Raw genomic sequence first — 16,895 nt, 5'->3', positions numbered from 1 at the left:
GTCCCCACCCAGGGCCTGCTTTGGTACGTCCTATGGTCTGTGTCCCCCAATGAGGCGAAGGAGAAAGAGAGGGATTTTTGTGTACTCACTGTAAAATCCTTTTCTCCGAGCCAATCATTGGGGGACACAGCTCCCACCCTGGTATTGGCTTATGCTTGTTTTTTATAGTCTGATGTGCTATACTCTCATACTGTATATAATATGACATGCTGTAAGCTAATATGTTGTTACTGATCTCCTACTGCTTTTTGCACCAAACTGGTTAGCTGAGAGCCAGCAGGAGGGTGTATACTGCAGGGGAGGAGGTAACTTTCTTTGTATCACTTAGTGTCCTCCTAGTGGCAAGCAGCATAACACCCACGGTCTGTGTCCCCCAATGATTGGCTCGGAGAAAAGGATTTTATGGTGAGTACACAAAAATCCCTCTTTCGCAGCACTTTACCTTCATTATCATCACTATCCCCATTGGGACACACAATCTATAGATTCCCTATCAGTACGTCTTTGGAGTGTGGAAGGAAACCCACGCAAACATGGGGACAACATACAGACATCTTGCAGATGTGGTCCTTGGTGGCATTTAAACCCAGGACCCCAGTGCTGCTATTAATTTAGGACTTTCCCAACATATCGTTAGATGGGTTATCTTATCTCGTGTGCTAGGGTTGATTCCCTCACTTGATGAAAATGTGACATTTAATGTATAATACACACTTAAATATTTTATCAGGGTGTCTTTCTGTTTCAGGTTACCATTCTTGCAAATCGATGTCCAACCCCAGATGTGCCAAAGGACATGACAGAAGAAGAAGTTGCACATTTAAAGGTATTTTGCATTTTTTGTATCATTACTTATTAGCTGAACTGTGCAGACAAAGGCTATAAGGATGTTAGGCTGACTTTGTGCCCATATGAGGTTTACCAGGTTTAATTTTTTTTTTTTCTCTGTAGACCTGTATGCAGAAACGATATGATGGAGCTCAACAATCTCTTAACATGAGGTCCATACGTACTGATCCAGGTAAAAATACAAGCCGTTTTTTTCTTCCATTTTTCATTTTTATTCAAACATTTTGAAGTCTTCCCCTTTGTCTTGGTTTAGATCTAATTGAAAAGAAGATAGACATGATTCTGAACCGGAAGTCTTGTATGAGTGCTATGCTACAAATTATAGAAGAGAACGTACCAGAGGTGAGAACCGTTATAAACTGCAAAAGTGGCAGAATTGCTGTGGTTTTTTTTGTTTGTTTTTTTTTTGTTTGGTCACGTTATTTCCCCCCTTAAAAGTGTAATAAAAAGATATTAAATTTGTTTGGACCCCAAAATGATTGTAATGAGAGAAAAAAAACAGCTTGTCCCGCATCTAACTAGGTCTCGTACAACTCAATCAACTTAACAGTAAAAAGGTTTGGCTCTCAAAATATGGCAAGTAAAGGCTAAGGTTTGTTTTTTTTAAGTGGTAAAAAATATAAATATATATACATTTGCAATGTTAATAACTACTCATAGAGCAAAGTTAACAGGTCATTAAGTCAAAGTGAACATTGTAGAAACAAAGCCCTAAAACAATGGTGGAAGTTGTATTTCTCCTTCGCCTCATTGGGGGACACAGACCATGGGTGTTATGCTGCTGCCACCAGGAGGCTGACACTAAGTTAACACAAAAAAGTTAGCTCCTCCTCTGCAGTATACACCCTCTTGCTGGCTCCAGGAGAACCAGTTCTTGCTTAGTGTCCGTAGGCGGTACACGGGTCTGGTCTTCATACCGAAAGCTCCTTTATTTTATTTTTACCTTTTTAACCAATTTTTACATTTTTCCAAGTGGAATGAAGGGGTGACGGATCCTTTCAAGGTTCCGATATCCCCGAACCATCAACAGGCGTGGAGTGTCTCCTCTCCTGCGATGTGGGATGCCATGCCTGGGCTGATTTTTGGGGTGAAACGGGGCCCTTAAAGGGGACAGATCTCCCCGTACCCTTAACGGACGAGCGCATGGAGTGTCACCTCCATGTATCCTCTTCTGCAGCCAGGCATAATGCTGGACATTCAGCCCTGTCCCATCCTAGAGGATGTAACCCCTTGGATGTACAGTGGCCCCTTTTTTGGCGTCCGAGCAGCCCCCACTGCACCACCACTGTTAAAGCGGATGGTACAATGAGGCGGACGGTTCCTCTCCACCTCCCTATTAAAGGGATGGTAGATTGAATGTTACCCTTTATCCCTGCACCGTCCAAGACCAGCAGCAGTGGCAGGAGGACCTGCTTATATCGCTGGCTTACCTGCCACCCGGCAGCTTCTGGCAAGTGCTGGGGCTGGAGGGCTCCATACAGGTGGTCTGGGGTGGCGCTGGATAAGGGGGCCCATCCTGGCAGCGGCGGCGTGCATACGCACCTTCTTGCATCGGCGCTGCAAATTTAGTCCCTGGGTTAGTCCCTGGGTTCGGCCCTTTCCTAGGCCTCAACCCCAATCCCCACCCATGCTATGACTCGCTGTGGAAACTCCGCTCACCCTTCCTGGCGCTTCTCGCACAGAACAAGAACCGCCTCTGATATTCTCGGCGGCCATCTTCCTCCCCCCATGACTGCATCAGGACATCCAGACTGCCATCAGGATCTTGGCAGCAGGTGTTCACAGCGCAGGGGCTGCACAGCTGGAGAGCCACGCAGGAGGACCGGGGGACACCGATCTGGGTAAGAGAGCGCTGCTATATACATCCTCCTCCCTGCTGTAACCCTTTTCAGGAGTGATGCTGCTATTCAGCAGTCCCTATTATCATAGGGCCACATAGAAGGGTACATCATGTACCAGCCTACAGTATCTAAAAGGTCTTACAAGACTATGGCTATATTCTTTAATTCATGCTGCTCCTGCCAGTCTTCGTTTTCCTAAGGCTCAGAGTTCGCCGCTCTGCAATGCCTGTGACCCCAATTGCGCTCAGGAGCCCTCCTCTGCCACCGAGCCCAGTGTACCTTGTCCCAGAGTGGGCTTCATCACTCTCAATCCATGGCTTCTCTGGCCAAAGCGATTGAGTCCCTCCGTGATCCTTCAGGGGACCAGAGCGTTCGCAGGACTGATGTACATGGATCTTCCCCAAGGCAGGAGCAGTCGGTTAGCAGGGGCCGAAAGCACTCTAGAATTCCACAGGTGCCTAGAAAATGGATCCGTAGCACGTCTCCTGAGCAGAAAATATAGAAGGGGTGCTCACTGTAAGATGAGGTGCTCTGGAGAAAAAAAAAATTTTTCTTTGAGATTACGTCTCCCGAGCAGACACGTGCCTTGTCGCCTTAGAGCTCTGTTTCTTGCTCTCCCTCTCTAGAGGTCAGTAGCGAGCGCAAATCTGATTGTGAATCTGATGGTTCCTTTGATCCGGATTCGCAAGATTTTCAGAAAACGGTGGATTCGCTGATTGAGGCGGTCAACCAGCCTTTAAAGGTTGATGGAAGATTCCAGCTCCGCTCCGGATCAAACAGTGTCCTTTAAGAGGACTAAACGCTCTCATAAGGCATTTGCTATTCACCCTGAGTTTCGGGCCATAGTTAATCGGCACAGGGAACGACCGGATAAACTCTTCACAGGACAAAGGTCTCTTGGAGCAAAGTATCCTTTCTCAGGTGATCTGAAGAAAGTTTGGGCTGAAACTCCTGTAGTAGTTCCCCTAGTATCAAAAACCCTTCTGTTCGTGCCAGATGGCTCATCCATCAAAAATCCCACGGACCTTCAGAAAATTTGGCTCGCTCTGTCTTTGAGGCCTCAAGGCCGGCTCTCTATCCATCCTTCGCCGCAGCATGGGTAGCTAAGGCAATGGTCTTATAGTCGGAGACCTTGGCTAATTCACTTCGGAGCAGTAATCTTCCTCCAGAGGCGGCGCACCTTGCCAGCCAAATTTCTCTGGCAGGCGATTACCTGGTATATGCATCTTTGGATGCGGCCGCGGGGCTGCTCTGTCAGCAGCCGCTATCATGAACAGAAGAGCATTATGACTCAGAGAGTGGAAAGCGGACTCTGCATCAAAGAAGTCTCTCACTTTCCTTCCTTATCAGAGTGGCCTCTTATTTGGAGAGAAGCTGGATCAGCTTATTTCTGATGCTACGGGAGGAGAGCAAATTTCTTCCCCAACAGAGACTTAGGCGTCCCTTTCAGAGACCGCAACAAATCTGTTTCCATTCCTTTCGCTCCAATCCAGGCTGGTCCACTACCACTACTTCTTCCAGCTCAGGGCATTCTTCACGCAGAGATGGAGGAGCTCAGGTCTCGTACAAACCTAACCAGCATTGGAAATTTTGACCCAAACAGCCGAGACATAAAGGACCTAGGTCTCAGAGATTTTCCTCCTGCTGATTACTGGCACTATCGTCCCAGCAGGGTAGGCGGCCACCTACTTCTGTTTCTTCAGGTCTGGCCTTCCGTCGTCTCCGACGAGTGGGTCAAAGACCTGGTGTCATCTGGATACAAGATCGATTTTGCTACGCGCCCCCCCCCTCTCCCCCCCCCCCCCCAATCTCGTTTCTCTCCCTCCCGTTCTTCCTCAGAGTCAAGGGCAAAGGCTTTTTCCCGGGCCATAGACGCATTGCGTCTCGATGGCGTCATTGTCCCCGTCACAGAAAGCGAAAGGTTTCAGGGTTTCTATTCGAACCTTTTCGTCATCCCATAGAAGGACGGAAAAGTAAGATCCATACTAGACCTCAGACTTCTAAACAAGTTTGTCAAGGTCCGTCATTTCCGCATGGAGTCTCTGCGCTCAGTTATCACTTCACTGGAAGAAGGGGAATTCTTGGCATCAATCGACATCCGAGACGCTTACTTGCTTATTCCGATTTTATTTCCCCCTCACCAGAGATTCCTGCGCTTCGCCTTTCGCAATCAGCAATTCCAATTCATGGCCCTGCCCTTCGGCCTCGGTACGGCTCCCAGAGTGTTCACAAACGTCATGGTGGCTGTCATGTCCATCTTGCACTTCTTGGGGCGTGATTGTTCTGCCCTATCTGGACAACCTGTTGATCAAAGGTCCGTCCTTCCACGACTGCGCGGAGTCCATTCGCATCAATTGCGATACCCTTTGTCGCTTGGGCTGGCTGATAACTTAAGCAAATCCTCCCCTGTCCCAGCCCAGCAGATATCCTTTTTAGGGATGACCCTGGACTCGCCTCGGGGGTTGGTAATTTTTCCTCCAGACAAGGTCCTAGCCCTTCAACAAGGAGCCCGCGCACTTTGCCAACCTTCCCCTCATTTGCGACGGCCTGAATCGTATCGCCCGATCTCTTTACTTACTACAGATGTTAAGCTTCTGGCCGGGGTGTTAGCGGCCCGATTAACGGGTGTTATTTCTAAATTAATCCACCCCAGATCAGTCTGGCTTTATGCCTGATAGGTCTACGGCCGTGAATCTAAGAAGGCTCTTTTTGAATTTACAACTGAGGGCCGATGATGGTGGGCATAGTTATTGCTTCCTTAGATGCCCATAAGGCATTTGATAGTTTGGAATGGGGGCACTTGTGGCAGGTATTGCATTGTTTTGGCTTTGGTCCGCACTTCGTGTCTTGGGTTCAGCTGCTATATGAGCAACCATCAGCTAGAGTGAGAGTGAATGGTGAGCTTTCTCACACGATACAGCTGCATAGAGGAACGAGACAGGGGTGTCCGCTCTCCCCTCTTTTGTTTGCTTTGGCCGTGGAACCGTTGGCTGCCAAAATTCGACAGTCCACCGAGGTTTCAGGGTTTAAATATGGGTCGATAGAAGAGATGATAGCGCTTTACGCGGACGATATACTATCATTATTATTTATTGTTATAGCGCCATTTATTCCATGGCGCTTTACATGTGTTATACTGCTGTTTCTGGGGGACCCACATAACTCATTGAGCAATGCTATGCGGCTCATCGAGGGATTTGGTTCTCTATCAGGACTAAAAATAAACTGGAATAAATCAATTCTATTCATGGTGGATGATGTGGGGGTTGAGCTGGGTGATTCTGCGGAGGGGGAGTAGACTTAAGATAGCAGACCAATTCAAATATCTGGGGTTACTAATTTCTTTGCTGATAACAAATTACTTGCATAAGAATCTGACACCGGTACTGGAAACTCTTTAGGCAAAGGTAGGGGTATGGTTTAAGCTGCATTTGTCTGTTGTAGGTCGAGTTAATCTTATCAAAATGATTCTGATGCCTAAAATACTGTATGTTCTTCATAACTCACCTATCTGGATACCACGTGGGAAATTCAAACTGATCAACTCATTATTTAGATGTTTGGTATGGGGGAGACAGCATCCACGAATTAGGTTGGAGACACTTCAGCGACCTAAAGACGCGGGGGGGGGGTTGGCCTTGCCTAATCCTGAGATATTTCCTTGCTTCCCAATGTCAACATTTAAAGGGCTGGGAGCAGGTGACGTCTGCCAATGGGGGTTCCACTCTTAATAGAAAAGGTTACTAAAAGAAGTCCGGCGGTACAGTGTTTAGAGGATGGTTCCCTTGGGATGCTTGGGAAAATATATCCAACATTGCTTTTGATATATAAAATATGGGGGAGAGTCCAACATATTCGTGGGGTTACTTGCCTTACCAGGTTTTCTCCGCTATGGTCTAATAATTTACCAGATTTTTTGGCAATGGGATGTATATCAGGATGGCAGGCTAAAGGGATTCGATATGTCTATCAGATTTTAGAGCGGCGGGAGTTGAAGTCCTTTTCCCAGCTGCAGTCTGAGTTTGGCCTTGAGACATCCGGGGGTTATCAATATGCACAAGTTCGACATGCCTTTGTGGCTCAGAATAAGGGGGATTGCCTCAAAATTCAAAGTGACTTAGTATTGGAATATATCTGCGGAGCGGGGACATCGAGGGGTGTTATCTTTTCCTTATATAAGGACTTACTCCATACTTACTTATTGGGATATCTGTTTGGGGCGAGGGCTAAATGGGAAAGAGAGTTGGGTCGCTTGGAGGATGAAACATGGGAAGCTGTTTTAGAATGCGTACCGAAGCTATCAATGAATGAGCCGTATAGACTTTCTCAGCTTTATGTTATACACAGAGTATATAGGTCTCCGGATGTCCTGTACAGAGCTGGGTTGAGATCCAATTCGGAATGCCCTAGGTGTAGGAATGATAATGCTGGAATGTTTCACATGCTCTGGTCGTGTCCGACGTTGACTGTTTTTTGGTTAGTGGTTCTCAGCCGGATAGAAGGGGCGTACAGATGTGTAATTCCAAGGGAACCAGTGGTGTGCGTGCTGGGATATGTGGATGAGATAATTGTAGATACCAAGTTGAAAATAGCAATCGCTAGACTGCTATACATGGCTCGGAAGGTCATAGCAAGAAATTGGATGAAAGAGGAGCCTCCCTCGAGGGGAGAATTCATCAAATATGTGGGGAAGGTCATAGCCTTAGAAAAGGGAGTAAAAGAGGGAAAATGGCCTTGTATGACAAATTTTGGACGCCTTGGTTGGAATTGGGTTAGAAGGAGATTAAGGGAAAACAGGCCTGAGGAGGTTTCGCCTATAAAATAATGGTCTATAGATTCATAGTGAAGGACATTATATTATACTAAAGTACAGTATATACTGCTATAAGACATGTTAAAAGAAGGACGTGCGCTGTCTAAGTGGGAAAGGGGGGAGGGATGGGGATGAAGGGGGGAGGGATGGGTAAAGGGGAGTTAATGCTGGGGGGGGAATTGAAAAACACATGTATTATTGTTAAATGTTTTATTGCATTTTATAATCAATAAAAACTATATGAATTAAAAAAAAAAACGCAATGGAAGCGGTCCCTTTTGCGCAACTGCACCTTCCTCCCCTGCAGCATGCTCTCCTGGCAGCTTGGGACAGGAACCTGTTCTCCCTCGACTGCAGCTGCCAGTTATCCATGAAGGTCAGGCAGGATCTCAGATGGTGGACGCTGAACTCTTCCCTCAACCAGGGGAAGTCTTTTCTCCCTGTTCAGTGGTTTGTGGTGACTACCGATGCCAGTCTTCAGGGCTGGGGAGCAGTCTTCTGCCACCACACTGCTCAGGGCCCCTGGTCAATTTGAGAGTCGAGGCTACCGATCAATGTTCTGGAGATCCGTGCTATTCGGCTGGCCCTGCAACAGTTCCATTATTCTCTAGCGGGTCACCCCATCTGTATTCAATTGGACAACGCCACGGCGGTGGCATACGTCAATCATCAAGGGGGTACCCGCAGCAGGCGGCCATGTCTGAGGTAACTCACCTCCTCCGATGGGCAGAGAACAACCACTCATTAATCTCAGCTGTGCACATTCCAGGTGTGGAAAACTGGACGGCGAACTTCCTCAGCCATCAGGGGCTCGCCTTCGGGGGGAGTGGGAGCTTCATCCAGAAGTCTTCAACCAGATCTGTCTTCGCTGGGGGGATCCCAGATGTGGGTCTGATGGCGTCCAGACTGAAGGCCAAAGTTCCCCAGTTTATAGCACGGTCTCGAGATCCAAGAACAATCGGTGGATGCTCTGGTTCTTTCGTGGTGCCAATTCTGTCTTCCGTACATTTTTCCCCTGCTACTGTTACTCCCGAGAGTAATCGGGAAGATCAAGGCGGAAGGAGTCCCAGTGATCCTGGTCGCTCCCGACTGGCCACGCCGCACACGGTTCACAGAGTTGGTACGCCTTGTAGCCGACATACCCTGTTGGCTGCCAGATCTGCTCTCCCAGGGCCCCATCTACCACCAGAACTTAGGGGCCCTGTGTTTAACGGCGTGGCCTTTGGATCCTAGGTTTTGACCCAGGCTGGGTTTTCTCAACGGGTCGCTTCCATTATGGTTAGTGCCCGTCAACCCACATCAGTACGCATTTATCGCCGTACCTGGAAGACATTTTTTGCTTGGTGCAGGGATCGTGGTCTTTCCCCTCTCGTTTTCTCAGTTCCCACCATTTGAGTTCCTACAGGTCAGTCTGGACTCTAGTCTGGCACTCAGCTCTCTCAAGGGCCCAATCTCCGCTCTATCGGTCTTATTTCAAAGACGGATCGCGTCAAAATTTCAGGTTAAGACCTTTCTACAAGGGGTGTTCACAGGGTAGAAAGAGCTCTTCACACTCTGGAGCAAGTCAGAGCTCTAAGAAGGATGGCGTCCTTCAGAAAGACGGATGCTCTGTTCGTTCACCCGGAAGGTCAGAGGAAAGGTTTTGCCGCTTAAAAGGCCGCGATAGCCAGGTGGATTCGTTCCACCATCCAGGTGTCCTACCGAGTCAGAAGTCTACACATCCCAGCGGGGATCAGAGCACACTCCACTCGAGGTGGGGGCTTCTTGGGCATTCGGCATCAGGCGACGGCAGAGCAGGTCTGTAAGGCTGCGACTTGGTCCAGTTTATATACCTTCACAAAGCACTATAATATTCACTCTCAGGCTTCAGCGGATGCGAGTCTGGGCATAAGAATTCTGCAGGCAGCGGTGGCGCACATCTAGGCAGTTGTTACATGAAGCCTAATCCTTTGCTTTGTTTTCCCACCCAGGAACTGCTTTGGGACGTCACATGGTCTGTGTCCCCCCAATGAGGCAAAGGAGAAACAGGGATTTTTGTGTACTAATCATAAAATCCTTTTCTCCCAGCCTCTCATTGGGGGACGCAGCACTGGCTTATATGGCTTATGCTTGTTCTTTAAGTTATGTTATACTCTTCTATGTTGTTAATGTTTTTTCCTACTGCTTTCGCACCGAACTGGTTCTGGAGCCAGCACGAGGGTGTATACTGCAGAGGAGGAGCTAACTTTTTTGTGCTAACTTAATATCAGCCTCCTGGTGGCAGCAGCATAAGACCCATGGTCTGTGTTCCCCAATGAGTGGCTCGGAGAAAAGGATTTTTACGGTGAGTACACAAAAATTCCTGTTTTGGAGGGAGTTTTTTGCAACGTGTTTGAGTACATTAGTGTCTGTCAAAAGTTTAAATCGCACAAAAAAAGCCAGAGATATAGTTGTTTTTCTGGAAATCAAAATGTTTTGTACAAAGAAGAAAACACAAAACTTGACTGATGTACCAGAAATGTTTTAATTCAAATGTTTGATTTTTATAAAGCATACAATATAATTGTCATTATCCGAAAATGGTATGTCTGTTCTCATTGGGTTTTTTTCCCTATATCTATACAGCTGCTGTCCTTGGACCTTGGTAACAACAAACTCTATAAAGGAGACAATTTGTCAGAAATTCATCTTAAAGCTCCCAATTTGAAGATTCTTAACTTGTCTGAAAACTTGGTGGGTGCTTTAATATCGCTTTAAGATTATAAGATGAGGTTTATACAATGTCTTTATTGTTACTTTAGTTGTATACAAGCAACACAACCAAAAGTGATTATACGACACTGTATATTGTGTTAAATGCAAAGAAGTCGTACAGAAAAAACCCCAAACATGCTGTCCATAAGAAATGACTCTCTGTACTGCAATATCGCACTCCGGCATCACTATAGCAGTTTCTGGAAAAATAAAGTTTCTTTTTTGTGCACTCAATTTATTCTTAAGGATATCAATGTTTACTCTGGGGTCACACTTGCGAGTGCAATGCGGGAAACTCACACATCAATACCCGGCACTGCCGCCGGCACTCGGGACCGGGTGTGCGGCTTCATGTATTTCTAGCTGCTGAACGCGGCCCCAAGTGCCAGCGGCAGTGCCGGGTATTGATGCGAGAAACTAACACAAGTTTCTCGCATTGCACTTGCAAGTGTGACCCTGGCCTTTAAAGTGTTGCTCATCCTCTTCACCCCCCCCCCACCACCACCATCAAGGGTTCTTTAATACGTCCGCAATCATCAGTCCGATCTCTGATAGCAATGCACAGACTGGCTGCATGTCTCCCGACCAGAGCATGTGAGTGAGCGTGAAATACATGAAGCTGACAAGCTCAAGTCAGGATACGTGCGGATAGTTTGTGCATTTTGATTCGAGATTTTTTTTTTGAGGGGGTAGAGGGTTCAACTTGAAAGCAAACATTGTTAGCTGTGTATGCCTATTAAGGTATCTCAGCAAACTATTTTCAAGAAAGCATTTGCCTTGCGCCAATGCAAAATTTACCTGTGCCATTTTTTTTTTTGTCTTCTATGTTCAGTTGAAGTCGGAAAAGGATCTGGATAATATTAAAGGACTTAAACTGGAAATGCTCTGGCTAGTTGGGAATCCGCTGTGCAAATTCTTCAAAAACCAAACTGCATACATCAGGTCAGTCTGGAACTTTTGCCCCGGCCTTGAAGTTAGTTAAATCTATTCTGGGCAAAAAGTTTTTATATAATACATGTGCTGCTGATTGGTGGGCGTTCAGGTCCGGAGACACCCCACCCCACCAACCCATTGCTGAAAGCACTGTTTTGAAGTGCTCAGCTCCTGCAACAGTGCACGGCCTCATTAGAAACTCTATTGGTTAGTACACTGTTATTTCTGAGACTCCTAGACATACGGTTGAGCCCATACACCGCTCCGTGTGCATGCTCCTGCAGCAGCTGCGCATTTACGAGCACTTTTTTGGGTGTGTGGTGGGTGTTGTCAGGACCTGTACCCCCATTCATCAGCATCAGTTTTCAGGCCTTTAAAATAAAAACATTTTGTAAATGATAAGCAGAATTGAACGTAGGATTGTGCGCCAAAACTGCTTGTGCAGAAAGTAGAAAAACAATGCTTTACAAGGCAAATACTTATGGACATTGTGCTCATTGTACAAGGTGGAGCTCTGAGCACAACACCCATTATTGTGTGTCATCGCACTACAATGGGCAGCTGATCGCCTGTACAGCATAGTCATAAGCATTACGAAAGGCAGAATTGCGCTTGTCAAACTTTTTATTCATTTTTTCACTATACCCCATGTCACTGCTTTTATATATTTCATTTTAGTCCAGCTGGTTCACTCAGGATTAGGTGAGCCGATTAAGAAAATAAAAAATCTCATTATAAAATATCTTCTAACGCTGATTTAGAATGACACGCTGGTATTTAACAAATACCTTTTTATATCCCGGTATCTATATTGTGAAGAAAATGAGCTGCTTATTAAAACGCTAAAATGTCGGCTTTCTAAAAGACATGAAAGCTACTGTGGCTTCATATGTATGAGCCCGTAACTGATGAGACTCCGGCAGAGGGATGCACTCTTACCGACAGGCGTTATTCCCGCACGTTTGGCCTCTAGGGCTGTGGTGTAATTATTCTCTTGAGGCATAACAGTAAATTCCCATGTCTCCATCATCGGTTCTATATAAAGAACTGATCATTTAGTAGCCCTATCTAGTAGTTGTGATGAAGCAAGTTAAGAGCTACCCAATAATTTTCTATTTAGCAGTATACATAAATTGTACATTTCCATACACACTTGCAACACACATTTGTATCGTGTTTTTTCCTTCTTTTGTTTCCTTGTTTTCCTCTTTGTATTGATCTTCTTTACCACATTAATTTTACCTTGCATTTTCTTACCTTTATTCCACTCCGCATTTCATTCCTTACTCGTTCCATGCGATAAGGCCTATGTCAGTGCATCTATGATTCCTTGCCGTCTGCTCTCCAGATCTTCCTCCGGCTCCTCCTGATGCTTTGGGTTTGGAGGACTCAATTATTGCCTTTCGATCAAGATCACTTGTCGCCATTTCCATACAGAACTTGAACACGCCTCCCTCTTTTATTTTTTTTTGTGTCGCATTGTGGTTGTTTGGTCTATGACGGGTAAGTTTCCCCAGGCGGGAGCAACCTAAGGCAGACCTCGCAACAGCCGCGAGAAGATGAAGACAGAGGGAGGTGGCCGAAACGTTATGTCTAAAGCATTGCCCATCCGTGTAACCATCGAGTGTCTGGAGCCCTCCTTGCCAGGAGGGTGGGCTGTGTGCCCTTAAGGACTGCAAATGAGCCTCTTAGCCCAGGCAGTAGCGCTCCCATCCTGAGGAGTGGTTAAATGAGTGCTATAACCCGGCCTGGACCCTGCCTATAAACGTGAAGCAATGAGGATTTATTGTGGAGGAGTTAGAGGTTGATGGACATCAGATGTCGCATATGGTTATTCAGTGCTGTCATAGGCTTGTACCCATGGTCATCATTACTTTCTATTCTCTTCTGGTGACTTTGCCATGTTTGTTTCCTCTCTGCTTACCATACCTTGCCATGCAATGCCACGTGCGCCTACATCATCATTCATTGTCATCTTTTCTACTGCTTTTTCTTTTAATTTCTCATCACATTATTTTGGTTTTATTTTATCAATCACTGACCATATAGGTTGCCTCAAGGGTATTTTAACAACAATAATAATAATTCAGACTTTTTTCTGGTAGCTCGCTATAACCAGTGTCCATAAATGACCCTATAAGAAGGATTAGTATGGTACAGTAACTCCCACTCACCCAGCCAGCCAGTGCATGTAGTCTTAGCTTTGCTCTGTATTTGTGCACCATCTCTGTCTTGTACTCATCATATGACCACACCGAGAAAGAAGCCTTGATCTGATGTCATGGCTGAGCCTGATGTGAGCTGACCTTCTTAGCATTCTAAAGAGTAGTCATTTCTTTGCAAATTGTCACTTTAGTCTGTTGCTATTTGTGACAGTATCAAGCATTTGACAACTAAAGCAACCTTTAGAATTCAGGTCTCGTCTCTAAACGGACCAGTTTTCATTCTCCAGTGCATGTAAGTCTATTCATCTGCAGACATAAGGCAGAGTGCAAGGCGGCAGCTCTTCATCCCCCTTTAGTAGACACCAGTGCTTCACCAGTTCCTGCCATCAGGGTATTGTAAAAGCTCAGCCATGGCGGGTCTGGACTTATTATTTTGCCGGAACTAATATTCTCTGTGTTCCTGTTTATTTGTCCGTCGAACCTGCGGATCTTGCCCTGGATGACAGTGCCATGCGAGAACGCTTTCCCAAACTCCTGCAGCTGGTGAGATCACAGTGTGTTGTCTGTGTCGGCGCTTGGTTGGTTGATGATTTGTGAGTGGCATCTAATGGAGTAAAATTAACATGATCTTCTTTATCCATTCTTGACTCCTCTATTCTTCAACTACAATTTTCCTCTCTATATACTTTCTATTCCTCTTTTTTTTTTTTCTTCTTCTGCCTTTTCCACTTTACAATGCTTTAATAGGATGGACATGACCTTCCTCCACCCATTTCATTTGATGTAGAGACCCCCACGACGCTCCCGCCTTCCAAGGTAAAATTCTTTCTTACATTTTTTTTCCTCTCCTGGACCTATTGCTTTATGATCAGTGTCCAATTATTGATTTTTTTTTCTCTTTTAGGGCAGTTATCTTGCAGGAGATGATATTAAAGCACTGATTTTACGATTTCTTCAACAGTGAGTAGATCTAGACCTCCTTTTTTAACATATCTCCATAGGATAGATCGTCAATATATGATTAGTCGAGGACTGGCACCCCCACAATCAGCTGGCATCACGGCAACTTGCACTGTTTAGTAGTCACCGTCTGGCACTGCTGATCAGCTTCTATTGAACGAGAATACGAGCTGATATGACACAAGAAAAGTCAGTGCAATATGTGGGATGATTGCCTTGGTGAAATGTGTGTGTGTGTGTGTGTGTGTGTATATATATATATACACACACACACACACACACACACACACACACACACACACACACACACACACACACACAGTGACCTATGTATAGGTATTGTGTGACTAGTGACATCTGTCCTGAAGGCTGTATGTCTCACCCAGGTGTTAATATGTATTTTCCTGAGACAAGCAGACTTCTGTCTCCAAATCTCACCAGGGGGTCTAGCTAGGACCAAGAAGAAAGGGTAAGGCTGCTTTCACACATCAGGTTTTTTGTTTCAGGCCAAATCCGGCTCTTTAGAGAGAAACTGGAACCGGAAAAAATAAAAACCGGATTTCCCCCATTGACTTGTATTAGCGCCGAATCGGGCCGCATGGCCCAGCGTTCCTTCCATTTTTTTCCGGATCCGGCTAAAATTCCAATTCCGGCTTCTGAAAAAAACATCTACTGCAACGTTTTTGTCTCTGGCGAAAAAGCCTGAAGCGCCGGATTTGGCGCTTCTGGCTGTTTGCTATAATGAAAGCCTATGGGAGCCGCCTTTTTCCGGATCCGGCGGCCTGATCCGGTTTTTTAAACTGAGCATGCCCCAAACTTTTTTTTTTTTAGCCAATACTCTAGATAGGCTAGCCGGATCCGTAAAAAAAAACGGATCCGTCGCATCAGTTTTTCACAATCTGCACCGGATCCAGTTTTTCCAACACTCGCCGGATTTAGCCTGAAACAAAAAACCTGATGTGTGAAAGCAGCCTATCACTTGACACCTCCTAGCTCTTGGAAGAGAGATGTCAATTACGGCCTGATAGTATCTCTGTGAGAACGTTTACACAAAGGATCTCAGGAGAAAATAATATATTCATATTCATTGGTAGCGTGGCCGTGGTCCAATCAAAAAACAAGCAATTGTGATATTAACCTGAGGGGCTGGTCTAGAAATCTGACCTCCAGACCAAAGCTATAAATTAGACTTGTATACCTAGAATTGTGTTCACATGTGAGGGCAGCCTGAGAAGCTGATGTGTTCCACCAACTCCATATTCACCCCCCCCCCCCCCCCCCCTCTCAGGGAGCAGAAAGCAGACTACCAAGTTGGCTATTTCTGTAAGTTTTCTCCTGTTTATGTTACACTGTTTTGCATAAGTTGTATGTCTTTTTATTATATTTACTCTGTCGCCTCATTGGGGGACACAGGACCATGGGTCTTATGCTGCTGTCCACTAGGAGGCGACACTATGCATAATCTGAAAAAGATTAACTGTGGCTCCTCCTGTGCAGTATACACCCCTGGACGGCATCAGCCTTCTCCTAAAGATTTTTACTCCGTTTTTTCGACGGGATTACAGACACAGGGCTCCCTGCGTCCCTGTCTCTGCGGCAGCACCAGCTCTATTCTGCCTCAGGGGGACCCCAGCCGGGCTCCCCCTTTCGCTTATAGCCCCACCGCCATCCTGCCTTTAAATCCGGAGGGGTCCGGTTCAGATCCGACCCCCTCCCGGACTTTCGCGCCGGCCTGGAGCCCTTCTGGGCCTCAGGCATCTACTTTAGGCCCCGACTTCGGCCTAGCTGAAGCCACAGCCTCCTCTCCACCCCCCGGCCCGCCCCCCGGATGACAAATATGACACTCTACCGTGTCATACAAGGGGCGGATCGAGACAGAAAGGGCGCGTTTTTACACAGCCTTGCCGTCTTTTTACAGCTCTCCGCCCCCTTCTCCTCCTCTCTTCTCTGTCTCTGCAGCCATTTTCGGCTGCAGATTAACCCTGCATCTCCCGGTCTCGGGACCAGGACCAGGCAGCCAGTCTCCGGGGGGCACAGGACTGTGGATCTTCGGCGCTGGACCTCGGGGCACACTGGTGGGGTAAGATCACAGCTGGGTTATTTTTTACTCAGCTGTGAATCCATATTACCTATAAGGCTCCCCTGTAGGTTCTCTACCCCTGTAAGGTCCATCTGCTGGCAGCACTTCTGCACTCTGTGCACTATGCCGGGCTCAAGGTCTAAGAGAACCAGGCAGAACTGCTATTATGCATTCTGCACAGCCTGCGGGACCGCTCTCCCCAGTAGTAGCACGTACCCGCATTGTCAGAACTGTATACAAACTACTGTGTCACAGCCTCAAGAAGCCCCTGCCAATGCCTCGGTGTCTAATGCCACGCCGGAATGGGCTACTCAGATATCGCAATCTATGACGCAGTCTATAAATAAACCTAACTTCCACATTGCTTCAGGCTCTGCAGGGTCATGCCCCGGCTATGACCGTTACCCAGCAAAGGGAGAGCTTGACTCAGGAACAAGATGACCCTGGCACATCCACGTCTAGGTCAGGACGCAAGCGGATCCATGGATCAAGTCCATCTGCGTCATCCCATAGCACTCGGT

At 46.6% G+C, this 16,895-nt stretch overlaps 1 protein-coding gene across 2 annotated transcripts in view; it reads left to right on the top strand.

Annotated features, from left to right (window-relative positions):
* NXF1 (nuclear RNA export factor 1) overlaps window positions 1-16,895 on the top strand; it is an 88,435-nt gene that overhangs the window by 53,415 nt on the left and 18,125 nt on the right. For both annotated transcript variants that reach the window (XM_077287538.1, XM_077287539.1), the window contains exons 6-13: window positions 749-826; window positions 952-1,021; window positions 1,103-1,191; window positions 10,108-10,215; window positions 11,069-11,178; window positions 13,841-13,877; window positions 14,082-14,150; window positions 14,239-14,294. In XM_077287538.1, coding sequence (XP_077143653.1) covers window positions 749-826; window positions 952-1,021; window positions 1,103-1,191; window positions 10,108-10,215; window positions 11,069-11,178; window positions 13,841-13,877; window positions 14,082-14,150; window positions 14,239-14,294 — 617 coding nt within the window. The remainder of the gene's footprint in view (window positions 1-748; window positions 827-951; window positions 1,022-1,102; window positions 1,192-10,107; window positions 10,216-11,068; window positions 11,179-13,840; window positions 13,878-14,081; window positions 14,151-14,238; window positions 14,295-16,895) is intronic.

Source organism: Ranitomeya variabilis, chromosome 2 (genome assembly GCF_051348905.1).
Source record: "Ranitomeya variabilis isolate aRanVar5 chromosome 2, aRanVar5.hap1, whole genome shotgun sequence".
Lineage (NCBI taxonomy): Eukaryota > Metazoa > Chordata > Amphibia > Anura > Dendrobatidae > Ranitomeya > Ranitomeya variabilis.
Note: the sequence above shows the minus strand (reverse complement) of the source record. Positions and strands in the feature narration are given on the sequence as shown.